A 15316-nucleotide genomic window follows, 5' to 3' on the forward strand; every position below is an offset into this window, starting at 1 on the left:
AGAGAAACAGGCTCCAAACAGGAAAAGGGCTGTGGGGAGCAGACTTTAAGTGAAGAACACAGCCAAAGATTGGTGACTTGGCACTGCGGGCCATTGGGGCACAGGTACGCCTTTGGAGCAGTAGCGTTCTCCTTAGTGCGACTGAAGATCTGAAGTTGTGCTTGTGAGTTGGTGCTTGAGTGCAGACTTGGGAATCAAGGGGAACGGAATCTCGGGGGGAATGAGATTGAAACCCTGCGAGATGAGCTGTTGATGCCATGCGAGTTGGAGCGACTTTTTGAGAGAGTTTCCAGGTTAGATCTTCAAAGGTGAAGATTGGAATCCCTTGTGAGAGAGACAGAGTTTGTGAGATTGGTTGAATCACTATGTTACTGATGTCTGGGTGGGTTGTTGAGAAATCCATGGCCTCTGTTTTAGCTGCATTTGACACTTATTGTGCAGTGTGGTGTGTTCAACCACAGTTTGCCTGTTAATTCACATTTACCTCATATTAATCCTGAATGTTAGAATATAAGATAGACATTATAAATTGTTTTATCTTTCTGAACTTGTATAGTAAAGTTTATTTTTGTTTGTTCAAAATCCATGGAATCTTGTGGCTTTATTTACTAAGCAAATATCTTAAATCTCAAACTTTGTCCACTTTAAACAAAATGTTAATGGTCCCTAACCGAATCTTACCAAAACTTTAGCGGTCTGGTCAAGGATCATAACCTTGCAAAACTGAGACCCCAGATGTCGGTGGCTCACTGCATTTTGAACTTTTCCCAATTGACTCCCAGTCTTCTGTAGCTCAGTATGAACAGCGGTCTCCAGGGGTAGCAGGGCCATGACTCTATCAGTAGCCTTTCCTCTAGTGGCCCCCTCACCTCTTCCTAGTTTTCATTAGCCTTTGCAACCACCTGAAAGGGGCAGTTTAACGCCCAGGGTCCTGGACCATACCCTCCCTCTCACACACACATTCACATTCAGTCAGCCCGTTCAGAACTAGAAAAGAACAGCTGCCCCCAGTCAGAACAGATTGCTCCATCTCCTGACACTAACAGAATCTGTAACCAAGCTCCCAGTTCCTGTGTGGATTCTTGGCTAGCTTTCGACTGTACATTCCTGCTACTTGACACCATAAATAGCTGGCTTTCTTTTTGTTTCTTGAAGTAAAGACATGTCAGTTCTAGGGAAAGAATCTTCATCGAAAGACATAACTTAGAGCTCTCTCTTTTCACAAAGTACTTGATCCTTAGCCCTGGATTGCATCTAAATTTACATTTCTGACCTGTAGATAGCTTCACAGAAATTCCGAGAGGAAATGACTAACTGGTGATGAGTTCCAAACAGATTACTGCTGTGAATTTGTGACACACAGAACTAGGTGAAAACTGTCTGAATTAATTAACGGGAGGAATAGGGAATGGAGAGGGCTTTCAATTGCTAGCCCCCACACAATGGCAAATAATTGTCTGAATATCTCCTGCCTGGCAAAAGTTGCATGCTGTGCTATCTTTTTCCTTGCACAAGCCAGCCGTCTTAGGCATAAAAACAGAAAATGCTGGAAATACTCAGCAGGTCAGGCAGCACCTGTGGAGTGAGAAAAAGAGTTAATGTTTCAGGTCTGTGCCCTTTTATCGGGACATTTTAGACTTGCCCCTCCTATAATTTTCAAGCCATTAAAGCCCATGCTTGTCACTACCTAATCACCACTTGCTGATCTACCTCTTCTCTTTTAACCCATGATTATGTCCTATGCAATGAGACTTTGGCCAAGATTCTCGCTATGACGGAGACATTCTCCACCATGGCAAAAATCCTGAAAACGGCCAGAATTTCTAAGTTCTGCCCTCGAACAAGGCATTGCCGATTTTTGCAGGGACAGGACTGGAGCCGGGCCGGGGTTCAGTTTACAGAGGCAGCTGGCCATTTAAATCATCAGATTTTGGCAGGCCAGGAGCGTGAAACCTGGAGTGTGCAGATTAGACCAGGAAAGAGGAGGTCTGAACTTGGTGGATTCATTTGGATAGCCAGGCTACCCCTTTGGGGAGGTAAGGTACCCCTTGGGATATGGTTCCAGGACAGCTTTGGGAGAGGTAAGGCACCCTTTGAGATTGTTAATATTAAACATGATAGCATGTAAAAGTGCATAAGCTCATTGGAACTGTCAAGGAACTGCTGTTGTCTAGGAACTGTTAAAGGATACTAGGTCATTTGGCATGGAGGGGTAAAGGCAAAGGGTGGTGGGTGGGGGGGCAAGAGTTGGCACTAAGTTGGCATAGTTGGCTATTCAGGGTCATAGGGATTTGGGGGCATGGAGGTATGAGGGACCATGGGGGGATGGGTGGGGGCAAGTGGTGGTATAGGTTGGTGTGCATGGGTCATGGGGAGTGTGTGGAGGAGTGAGTGCTGGAGGGCTGTTTTTTGTTCTAATCTTTTTTAAAATAACTTAAACAAAGTGCTGGAGCACAGAGGCAGGCCTTCCGCCCAGCCCCACCTCTGCACTCGTTCCAGGAGCAGCGGGTCTGACTTCCAATCCAGCCTGCCTCCAAAACGAAAATCCAACCTGCGGGCAGCCGTTTTTGAAGGTTGGGTTCACAGAACCAAGAATTCTCCCATCCCTGTGCACCCGACCCAGGAGCGAAAACCCGGGCCTTAGTCTTTCATCTTAGTTTCTCAATTTAGAAAAAATATAAATGAATGAAATGAAAATCACCATAGTCCCAGATGACTATAGGCTGCTCTCTCATTAGAAAGAGGCGACTGGTGGTGAGTTTAACCTGAGGATCACCACATCTAAGTCGAGGTTGAGAAGGGTGACCTCAGCCGGTACGGGAACTGAACTCGTGCTGTTGGTGTCACTCTGCATCACAAACCAGCCATCCAGCCGACTGAGCTAAAATGGCATTTGGAACATACTGGGATACCAACTGCAAGGTGCTGGAATGAAGAGGATTCAGGCACACAGCAGTACTCCAATGGAACTAACCTGGGCTGCTAGTTTCTGTCAGATCCAAACCTGGACGAACGATTAGACTTTTTAGAAACTGTATTGAGGCAAATTAGTTCAGCTTTTCTGTGGGCTCAAATTCAACTGGTATTAAGGCAGAAACTTATTTCAGTGGTAGTCCTCTCCTCACTGGTGATGCATTTTGAGCCCCCCCAGAGTTTTGCAGCAGCAAAAGAAATTTGAATTGGGTCAGTTTTTGTATTCTAACAAAAAAGCTACAATACTCAATGAAAGGACTCCGCTGAAATGAATAAAGAACATTTGCTGCCCAGTTTACAATGACAATAATTTTACTTTTAAAGAAGAACCTGCTCCAAAAAATGGGATGTTGGGCCAAGAACAAAATTTGGCAAGTGCAATTGGCTTGGCTGCCAGAGAAGTGCTCAACAATGCTTTCTGTGTCTTTCATCGATGCCTCATCAGAACAGCTCCCTGGTGTCTCTGAAGAGTCACAAGGGTAGGCATCCATAATGGGAAATGTATAGACTGCTTTCTTGAACATTTCGGAGATCAAATTTCTAGCCATGTTGTTTAGGATAAGATTGTGAAAACTATTATAACAACAATAGCTACTTAGATAGTGTCTAACATAAAAAAGTCCCAAAATGCTTCACTGAGGACACCAAGCCAAAGTAGATATCAGGGCGAATAGTCAAAAATCAGTCAAAGAGATGGTGTGAAGGAGGAATTTAAAGGAGATGGGGGGTGATGGAGGAGGTGGAGGATGGGGGCTTCTGAGGGAAGGATTTGCAGAGCATAGAGCCTAGGCGGTGTCTGCACAGCCAGGAAGTGCTGGGGTGAACAGACCAGGAGATGTGCTGCCAAAGAGGGATTTAACCACAAGAACTTTAAATCTGAGGCATTGGGAAAGCAGTATCTAATGTGGGTCAGCAGGTTTGACCAACACAAGGAAGTGATCAGAGAATGTCTTGACCAATAATCCAGAAAATAACAAGTCAAGGAGATAGCAACAAATAGGGGTTTATATTGAGGGAGAGATTTAAGGCGCCAAGCATTTGGTGAATTCAGAGGAGAAAGGGAAAGGGGGACTGAGAAGAAGGCTTAAATCATCAAGGATGAAGAACTGCTGAGCATAGGAGGCCGAGAGAGGAAAGGAAATGAGGATATTCCGGGCAGAATCTCAAAGTGGGGCTTTGCAGGCAGTTGGAAAATGAGGGTTTTAAAGCAGAGGCAACTGGGGTGAAACAAGATGAGATCCTTAGTGGAGGAGGTGCCAGAGAAGTAGAAGGGAATGCCAAGGTGTGACATGGCGGTAAGGGCTACAGCAGCATGGGCAGGGTGGTGGGATGTACAGCCGGGTGAAAGGCTCCAGGAAGGGACCAGGTGGCACCTTCTGTGAGCCAAGTTTCAGAAAAAGTCAGGATCTCAATACTTTGTATTAGCCACAAGGACAAAAAAAAAGATTTCATGATATAGTGCCTAGGGAATGGAGCTTATGGCAAGCACCAAAGACAATGGCTTCAGTCTTCCCAATATTTATTAATTTCTGCTCATCCAGTACAGGATGTTGAACAAGCAGTGTGACAAATCAGAGGCAGTGGAGATGCTGAGAGAGGTAGTGGTGTTGTAGGGGTAGATGGTGGCAGCATACCTGTGGAACCTAACACACTCCTTTCAGATGATGTCGCCAAGGGGTAGCAGGTGGGTGAGAAATAGGAGAGGCCTAGGATACATCCTTGGGAGACTCCAGAAATAAGTGTTGGAAGAGAAAGAAAAGCCATTGCAGGTGCTTGTCTGGCTATAATTGGATAACTATAACTAAGAATGGAGCTGGGTAAAGACAGTTTCTAAAAACAAAAAACTACTGCGGATGCTGGAAATCCAAAACACAAACAGAATTACCTGGAAAAACTCAGCAGGTCTGGCAGCATCGGTGGAGAAGAAAAGAGTTGACGTTTCGAGTCCTCATGACCCTTCAACAGAACTGAGTAAAATTAGGAGAGGAGTGAAATATAAGCTGGTTTAAGGTGGTGGGGGGTGCTGGGGGGAGAGAAGTTGGGAGGGGGGGGTGCGTGGTTGTAGGGACAAGCAAGCAGTGATAGGAGCAGATAATCAAAAGATGTCACATGACAAAGGAACAAAGAGGTGTTAAAGGTGATGATATTATCTAAGAGAATGTGCTAATTAAGAATGGATGGCAGGACACTCAAGGTACAGCTCTAGTGGGGGTGGGGTGGAAAGACTGACAGGGCATTAAAGGTATAGATTTAAAAATAATGGAAATAGGTGGGAAAAGAAAAATCTATATAAATTATTGGAAAAAACAAAAGGGAGGGGGAAGAAACGGAAAGGGGGTGGGGATGGAGGAGGGAGTTCAAGATCTAAAGTTGTTGAATTCAATATTCAGTCCGGAAGGCTGTAAAGTGCCTAGTCGGAAGATGAGGTGCTGTTCCTCCAGTTTGCGTTGGGCTTCACTGGAACAATGCAGCAAGCCAGGGACAGACATGTGGGCAAGAGGGCAGGGTAGAGTGTTAAAATGGCAAGCGACAGGGAGGTTTGGGTCTTTCTTGCAGACAGACCGCAGGTGTTCTGCAAAGCGGTCGCCCAGTTTACGTTTGGTCTCTCCAATGTAGAGGAGACCGCATTGGGAGCAACGAATGCAGTAGACTAAGTTAGGGGAAAATGCAAGTGAATTGCTGCTTGAAAGGAGTGTTTGGGCCCTTGGACGGTGAGGAGAGAGGAAGTGAAGGGGCAGGTGTTGCATCTTCTGCGTGGGCATGGGGAGGTGCCATAGGTGGGGGTTGAGGAGTAGGGGGTGATGGAGGAGTGGACCAGGGTGTCCCGGAGGGAACGATCTCTACAGAATGCCGCCGGGGGTGGGGTGGGGGGTGAAGGGAAGATGTGTTTGATGGTGGCATCATGCTGGAGTTGGCGGAAATGGCGGAGGATGATCCTTTGAATGCGGAGGCTGGTGGGGTGATAAGTGAGGACAAGGGGGACCCTATCATGTTTCTGGGAGTTCCACCCAGCTTGACGATGGTGGAGAGGTGGTGCAGCACAATGGTATTGTCAATCATGTCAAAGGCTGGAGACAGATTGAGAAGGATGAGGAGGGAGTGTGCATCATGGGAATAGTTACATAGGATGTAATTTGCGACTTTAATCAAGACTAATGTTTACCTTATTGGAGCATCCAATAAACTAACCACCTCAAAAAACTGGTGTAGCCAACAACCAGCCTCTTTTTATAGACTCACTCCATATCCTTATACATCCCACTATGTGCTAAATTGTGCCCTATACGATTAAAATCTCACTTTCACTTCAAATTCCACTTTGAAACTTGATGCAGAGAGTGAAAGGTAGGTGGCAGTAATTAAAAGCTATCAGCAATAATATACAGTGACACAGGAGTTTTTCTTCCCCTGTTAATCCTAATCAATTTTACACCAGTAATTCCTCACAAACAAATCCCTTCATTCCCCTCGACATTGATAACCTGATTTGCCTGTTCACTTGGCTATCAGTGTGAGACTGTGGTTTGGACTCTTCCACAACAACGGAATGAGCAGCAAGAAACATACATCCATACAGAAGATGAATGAATATTCTCCAAATGAGCAACTCTTCAAACTCATTACATGCAGCGTTGCTAGGTTACATTATCAGTCGCTGCTGGGATTTGAGGCTATGATCAGAGGCATGAAAAGGGGGAAATGCTGCAGCCATTACATTTGCAGGCTGCTTTAGTTTGATTTCTTTTCAATATCACCCCAATAGATCAATACTGGCGGCTGTGACCTCATTGTATATCATGCACCTCACAGGTGATCTATTTCACACCCTGGCTTTGTGAAGAACTGCAGCGTGGAAATATAAACAGTGTACATTCTTCAATATAAAAATGATCACTTCTTACAGCTACATTAGATAGAATCTCCACTGTATAAACAAGACACCCACATGACCCCCACCAAGGGAGGATCAGCTTGGCTTTAAGCTGGGCAATATTAAGCTGCTAACCCACTGCCACCAAGGCAAATATTGCCTTCTCTCGACTGCCTACAATTGCAGTGCTGAAAATGTAATTATGATGATGTTTAGAATATAGACAATTAACCCTTTGATTGCCAGCTGGCTCAGCAAAACTCCCGGCTCCATGAATCGACTACTTTCCTTTGCTTTCGGCTCCTTTACTCTTGACGGTAAAATAAACATTGGCCAGGATTTTCCAGCCCTGTCCTGGTGGGATCCATTGCAGGAGATCCGGTAACCCAGCCAAAAGTCCATTGGCCTGAATTTTTAGGTGGCAGGGGCTCAGTGAAGAGTCTGCAGGAGCACATTCCCGCCGACTCCAACAGCCCTGCTGCCATTTTACCCTCCAATGAGCATCGATTGGCATAAGGCGGGACTTCTGCCCATCACTCAGGAGAAAGTCCCGCCTTGGAAAGCGGCCGGCCAAACAAATTAGCCGGCAGCTCTGCAGCAACAGCGCTGCAGTGGCTGGAAGAGGCGACGCACGGTGCAGCCTGAGACTAAGCCCCAGGATCCGGAGAAAAAAGTAAGTGTCGCGAAAGGGAGCATTGGAGGTCCAGAGGTCATCGGGGGGCTTCTGATGGAGGTGCCTCCCACACTCCCCCCACCCTTTCTGCCTGAGATTGAACTTCCTGTATTTTCAGGTTTCCCGCTCCCCCCCTGCTGAGCTTTCATCCACCCGCCAGCCTAAAAATTAAGGCTGGAAGGAAAATGGCCCTTAAGTGGCTATTAATTGGCCAATTAAAGGCCTCAAATGGGGCAAGGGCGGGCTTCCCGTCTGAGGCCTTGCCCGATCCAGGGTAAAATCACTGCGAGGTCAGGTCAGGCGGGAACTCGGAGGGAATCCCATCCCTGCCATTTCACGCTTCCCCTTGCCTCAGAACCCGCCCAAGGTGGAGCATAAAATTCTGGCCGCTGACTTTCGGTGGGACCGGATGTTCACACCGGTGGGCAGAGTCGAAAAATCCTGCTCTACATTACAGTAATGAAGCAACTCGGGTATCAGCCATATGGTGTGACCCTGTCTGTTGGTGCTCCCATCATTCACATTTTTAATCATCTGGGAGCTTTACTGTCGGACCAAGGGACCAGCATGTGTCAGAGCTAGGCCCAGAACACAGCAAGAGTCAGATTGGGAGGGAGACTGTATGTAGTTAGGCTGGGGCAGGAGACCAGAGGAAGTCAAGCTAGAAGGAAGACAAGTGGGCACCGAGGTAAGCCTGGGAGATTAGAAAGAATCATTTACAAGTAGATTTGGTATCACCATGGAAATAGACTAAATATCAATCGGGAACCTTGTCCTATCAAATGAAGTTCTTCTTGGGTCACAGAGGTTCTTTCAATGTAATATCTTCTATATAAAGGAACATCCAGCAAGGATAGGCTGATTTGGAAATAAATCTTACCTGTTTGGCGGGCAGAGTCAAAATGTGACACTCAAATATCCACCGATTTCATTACAAGTAATCTCAGCATCACTGCACCCTTAAGTAATATAAGTCCTGAAAAACAATTACACTCAAAAACCATAATTCATGAACAAAAAATTGAAACACTTCACCTGTATTCACCTTGCCATTCATTTTTATTCCTCTGTTCAGTCTGTTCCCTGTTCTGTTTTTATTGCAAATTGATTTCTTTTTTAACCTCTCTTCAGCCAATTTTTAAACGTAATCATTTTTTATTTTCTTTATTTTCTTTTCTTCTGTTTACATCCCTCTCCGCATAGCCCTCTCCCTCCCCCCCCTCCCACAATCCATTTTAGAGGGAGAAGCAGCTTTCTTTTTAAATTGGACTTTCATTGGCAGAGGCAGTTTTTCCCCCAGACAATGACAAACCTAGATTATGAGGTTGTATTATTATTGTTCCTGAGCACAAATAAACATAAATACTAGAGAGGCTATTCAGCCCCTCGAGAACATGGCTCATCTGTACCATAGACAAACTACCTGCCTTTGCCCCATATTCACATATCTGTTGCTTTCATCTTGAAAATTTCAATTTACCCAGCATCCATTGCCTTTTGGGGAAAGAAGGTTCCGGATATTCACTAGTGTGTGTATGGAAAAAGTGTTTCCTGAATACGCTTCTAAGTGACCTAGTTCTAATTTTAAGACTATGTCCTCTCATTCTGGATTTCACTGTCAAAGGAAAAGAATTTCTCTGCATCCATCTACCCTACCCAAGGCCTTTATTGCCTTTTAGTGACCATTAGACCAACCGGCAACTTTGTAAACTTAAAAAAACACAAATCAAGTTTATGCAACCTATTCTCATGATTTAATCCCTTATGCCCTGCTTTACAAGGACCACAGACACATCACCACCTGTGTGTTCTCCCTTAAGTCATGCAGCATCCTGACTTTGACATGTAATCACCAGTCAGTCTTCGCTGTTGGGACTTAAATCCTGGAACCCTTACCTAACAGCTCTGTGGGTGTATCTTCACCACATAGACTGCAAGGCAGCTCACTACCACCTTCCCAAGGGCAATTATGGATGAGCAATAAATACTGGCTTCACCAGCAACAACCACAACCCTATGAACAAATTTTTTAAAAATGGAAAGCTATGGGAATCTGCACTGTACCCACTCTAAAACCAATATAGCTTTTCAAGTTCAGTGCTCAAAACTAAACACAGTACTCCAGTTGGGATTCTGAACAAGTGCAAGTGAAGCATCGCTGCCTACTCCAATTCCCTTGGCATAAAGGTGAAAATTCTATTGGCCTTTTAAATTACTTTCTGTACCTTTACACTAGCTTTTAGTGACCTGATTACACAGACACACAAATCCTCTTGCTTCACCATGGTACCTAGTCTATTGCCATTCAAAAATATTCCGAATTGCCTTTCTTTGATAGCTTCACACTTCCCCAAATTAAACTCAATCTGCCATAGCTTTGACCACTAACTTTGTCTATGGCCCTTTGTAAGCTCCTTCTCCCATCTACACAACTTACTGTTCTTCTGAACTGACTGTCATATACAAAGTTGGATGTAGAGCTCTTTATTCCTTCATCCAAGTGATTTATTTTAAAAAGCTGAAGCCTTAGTCCAGATCCATAGCAAAGGTCACTTGTCATATCCCACCAAGCAGATAATGTTACCTTGATCCCTACTCTGTCTCCTACCTCCCAACCAACTACTGACCCACGTCAAAGGGTTACCTCAAATTCCATGCACTTTCATTTTTGCTGATACCGTCTTGTGCAGAATATTATGCCTTCTGGAAGTCCATACATCAGTAAACGCTTCCCTATCCCCCATGCTGGTGACTAATTCAGTTAGTCAGACATGACCCACCATTCTCAAATTCATTTCTGATCAGCTTGTGTTTCTCCAAACGCTCAGTCACTCAGCCTCTGATTATAATTTCCAGTAACTTCCATATGACTGATACTAAACTGATGGAAGATTACCATTACATTTTGCTATACTGTTTCAAGCATTTGCAGTTTGTTACAGTAAACTCTAAGTGACACATTAATTACAAGTCCATCAGAAACCTTATGGTTAATTTAAATATGTTTAAAGTTGTTCATTGAACATTCATACTTGAAACAGTTCAAGTCATGGATTCCTTTACTCATTAAATCTGTTTTACTTGCATTGAACATAAGAACCAGGAGCAGACCACAGAGCCTGCTCTGCTATTCAACATGATTATGGCTAATCTTCTGCCTCAATTTCACTTTCCCACCCACTCACCATATTCCTTGATTCCCCAGGCACCGAAAATCCATCTATCTCAGTCTGAGCATCCACATCTAGGGTAGAGAATTCCAAAGAGTTTCAACTCTTTGAGTGAAGAAATTTCTCCTCATCTCAGTCCAAAATGATTGGCCACTTATTCTGAGACTGTGCTCCACTTTCTAGGTTCCCCAGCCAGGGGAATGTCACAAGGTTACCTCGAATACCTCTGTCGACCCTTTCAAGCCCCTTCAGAATCTTGTATGTTTCAATGAGATCTTCTAAACTCCAGAGAGTACAATCCCAATTTACTCAGACTCTCATCATTGGCCAACCCTCTCATTCCAGGAACCAATCTAATGAACCTTTTCTATACCACCTCCAAGGCAAGTATATTCTCCCTTAAATGTGGAGACCAAAACTGCGCACAGTGCTCCAGGTGTGGCCTCACCCAAGTCCTGTAGAATTGTAGCAGGACTTCCTTACTCTTGTACTCTAATCCCTTTTCAATAAAGGTCTTCCCAATTGTTTGCTGTACTGTATGCTGTGTTCCTTGTAGTCGTTTGGTAGTACAGGACTTGAGTATGCCGAAATTGACAGTATTGCCAATTGATGGGATCCCCTCTAGGCCCTGCTCTCGCAAACGTCTTCGTCGACTTCCATGGAAAAAGTGTGTTCGATGGAATGACATCTAACCTTCCATCCTTTGCATATTTCTGATATGTGAATGATACGTTTACTACATTTAAATCTGCAGCTGCATGTAACAAGTCTTAATGGGCACCATCCTGCTCAAATTCACCTTTGAAATGGAGCAGTCAAATGAACTCCCTTTCCTTGACGAACTAGTTGAGAAATCTGCCAGGGGTTTCTCTACCACGGTCTACCGCAAGCCTACCTTCACTGGTCAATACACGCGTTGGGATTCTTACAGTTCCACATGTTGTAAGATAGGTCTTATCAGCAACCTCGTAAATAGGGTTGCCAATAAGACCAATCTTATAGCCATTTGCTCATCATGCAAGCTTGATGCTGAAAAAGGGCACATCAAAGCCATCTTGTGGGATAATAGCTACCCAGATCAGATCATTTTGCACCATACATCACACAACCTCATGAACAGGCCTAAGGCTGTCACTTTCAGCCCTGAAAAGTGCCAAGTCTACCTCAGATTACTCTGGAAGGGCAAGGTATCTCAAAAATTTGAGCATCAGGTGAAGCTAGCTGTTTCACGCTGCTACTATGCAGTAGCAACACGAATGGTATTTGCCACTAACAGGATGCTGCCGTCAAGCCAAAAAGACGTTCTGCCTATCGCACAAATGAGTAATGTGGTATATGAATTTCAGGGCCAATGTGATGCTGGGTATGTAGGCTGTACATTCCAAAGACTGGCAGATCCTATCAAACAGCGTGTCCCAGCTGCTGTTCACAGTGGGCATGGTATAAACCGTACCCAACCAGCCTATGCTTGCAAAGCTCAAAATGCAGTGTCCATCATTAGAAGTGATTCCGTGATTGGAAAACATTTGCTAAATAATCCTCAGTGTGCTGAGAATTACGCTGACAACCAATTTAAGATTGTCAGTCGGGTTCACAGTGTGGCGCATTTGCGTGTACTAGAAGCTACATATATTAATACACAGGGCCCTGTTCTTTGCAGTCATGAAGAACATGTACATACATTGAACCTGTTTCAGCTAAGCAAAATAAGTGACAGCCATTCGCTGACTCATTCCTCGGGGAAATGCTTTGACCAATCAGGGTCAAGCTGCCTGGTTTAAATTTCAAACAACGCTTGGCAGTTAATTGTCAGTCACCATCACTGGTGCATTCTCCATGGCAACACCTCTACTAATCAGAGTCCACTTGCCAACCAATCAGCACACTCTTCACATACAGTATAAATTGTTGTCTTCCCTCTATATTGGCATTCTTGCAAAGTGTCCCGAATAGTGCAAGACAAAAAGCTTTGACATTTCTCTTTTTTCAGCAATACCGTGTTTCTTGTAAGAGTACATCCAAATCCCTTTGAGCAGCAAGTTACAAGTTTCAAGCCTTGTAAAAAATATTTTGTTTTTCTGTTCTTACTACCCAAGTGAATAACCTCACACTTCCCCACTTGTACTCCATCTACCACCTTGTTGTCCACCCACTCAACATATCCAAATCTCTTTGCAGCCCCTTTGTGCCCTCCTCACAGCTGCCATTTCCACCTCGCTATGTATCATCAGCAAAAGTAGATACATTACATTACATTACTGTCTCTTCATCCAAGTCATTAACATAGGTTGTAAATAGCTGAGGCCCTAGCACCGATCCTTTCAGCACTCCACTAATCACAAGCTGCCAACTTGAAAGTGCCCCTTTTATTCCTACCGTCTGTTTCCTCTCCATTAACCAATCCTCGGTCCATCATAGTATATTACCGCCAACTCCATCAGCCTTTATCTTGCATATTAACCTTTTGTGTGGCATTTTATCAAAAGCCTTTTGGAAATCCTGGTACACTACATTTACTGGTTCACCTTTATCTACCCGACTAGTTACATTGCAAAAAACTCTAATAAATTTATCAAACACGATTTCCCCTTCATGAAACCATATTGACTTTGTCTGATTTCTTAAGTGCGTTGCTAAGACTTCCTTAATAATACATTCCAGCATTTTCCTGACAACTGATGTCAGGCTAACTGGCCTGTAGTTTCTGCTTTTTCTCTCTCCCTCCTTTCTTGAATAGCAGAGTTATATTACCATTCTAGAATTTAGAGAATTTTGGAAAGTCATAACCAGTGCATCCACTATCTGCAGATATCTTTTTTACAGCCCTCAAATGTAGCCCATCAAGTCCTGGGGATTTGGAAGATTTTAGTCACTTCAGTTTCTCTAATATTTCTTATGAGCACAATTTATGTTGCTGAGCCTTATATGAAGCAACATTAAAATGTTTCATTTTCTTCTCTTATTCAGGCTCCTAAAGAAACTTTGGCCAAATCTGTCTTGGCAGAACTACCCCAGCAAGTTGTTCAATATTTCAAGCAAAGAAACCTTCCACCCGTCAACTCTGATCCAGCCTAACACCAAACCATTGACCTTAAAACCTGCATGATACCAAATTCCCCACCATGCCCTCTGAAAATGTTTACAGAATAAATCTTTGCATGTTTTGCAGCACATTTGTAATGTTTTGTTTTCATTGGTTCAAAAAGATATATTTCCAATGACTCGAGTCTTAATTTGTTTGTAAGGAGAATCTGGTGCTTTGTATAAGTATGATGATTAACACTAAGAATGGTCGACTTTTTTCCAAGTCACCACTGTTAAAGTATTGAATGTATCTTTGTATTATTGGGTGTTATGTATCTGATTTTTTTTAAATTATTAAAACAAAACAGTTTGAAAGCAACATTACTGACTTACAGGAAGGACAGAGCTGAAAGTAATGAGTGTTCTCATTTTGTGTCAATGTTGTCTATGAGTATAATAAACTGTACTTTTGTCAAACTATTATGTTTGGATATTTTACACTATTTACCTGTAACACCTCAGTACAATGTTTCAGTAAATTAAGTTGAATTTACACAAGTCTCTCCTTCACCCCTTTTTTTTTTGACAGCAGAAGCTTTTAAATATTGTTAATGTGGCCCTAATGGCTACTTTTAAGTAGACTGCTTCTCTGAGAGATTGACATTGGTGCACAGCTACTTCTGTACTAAGGGTAAAATGAGGAAATAATCAATCTACCAAGTGCAAAAGCTGCAAATATAGAAGATTCACAAGATAAGTGCAGAGGAGTGATACAAAGCAGCCAACGTTAACGCACCCTTTCAGAGTAAAAGAACTACAATTTTCAACCTTGTATCATCTAACTGACCCTTGAATGAATTTAAGGTTAGAAAATTGCACATTGGGGAATTATCCCATTGGTGTGGCTCTAAACATTTGCATCCATTATGCCAGTTCCATCTCTTTCCATATGGCTGTGTTTATCAGAATTGGTCTGGCACATTTGATTTCTTTGCCAAGGCTGAATGTGCTGTTGCTAATACAGTGTTCATCGGTACAACAACCAAGAATTAAAACAGTCTAATCAGTCAGGGCATGGAATTTGAATTTCTCAAACTCTCTCTACAAATCCAGGCTGAACTAGGTTACTGAACTGGGTGTCATTTTGGTTTATTGATATATTTTAAATTGTTAATCAAATTTGATATTTCCATGTCTTATTTGATGACAACTAGGTTTAATAAAAAGGAAATAAACTAAGTACACTGGCTTGAGAAACATAATTTCATCGAATAAATGGACAACAGTAGGCTCTCTGGACTAAAGTAATGCAAATGAGATGATTCTCGATTTACAATAAAATTATTTAAATCTCTGTGGCAGACACTGCAAATGTGTGCTCATTGAAAGTGATCATACGTGTCAGCAAACAGGAAGGCTGGGAAAGGGTCATGTCCAATTTATCGCAGATGAAAGTATTTTATGAATTGGTTGACGTTTGATAGTATTCAGCAAATTTAGTAGCCATATAGCATGGTGTTAGGTTGCATTTTATATTCCACCAAGTTATACTGTGCAAGTAGATGTCTGAGAGAAGTAGATGCTGTGACAGGCAAGAGGGATACA

The 15316-nt window shown here is 43.2% G+C and overlaps 1 protein-coding gene across 2 annotated transcripts in view; it reads left to right on the forward strand.

Annotated features, from left to right (window-relative positions):
• Nucleotides 1-14189, forward strand: part of cpne2 (copine II) — a 269036-nt gene extending 254847 nt beyond the window's left edge. For both annotated transcript variants that reach the window (XM_078544157.1, XM_078544158.1), the window contains one exon: nucleotides 13655-14189. In XM_078544157.1, coding sequence (XP_078400283.1) covers nucleotides 13655-13762 — 108 coding nt within the window. In that variant the 3' untranslated portion in view covers nucleotides 13763-14189. The remainder of the gene's footprint in view (nucleotides 1-13654) is intronic.
• The last annotated feature ends 1127 nt before the right edge of the window (nucleotides 14190-15316 follow it).

This window comes from Cetorhinus maximus, chromosome 6 (assembly GCF_964194155.1).
Source record: "Cetorhinus maximus chromosome 6, sCetMax3.hap1.1, whole genome shotgun sequence".
Classification (NCBI taxonomy): Eukaryota; Metazoa; Chordata; class Chondrichthyes; order Lamniformes; family Cetorhinidae; genus Cetorhinus; species Cetorhinus maximus.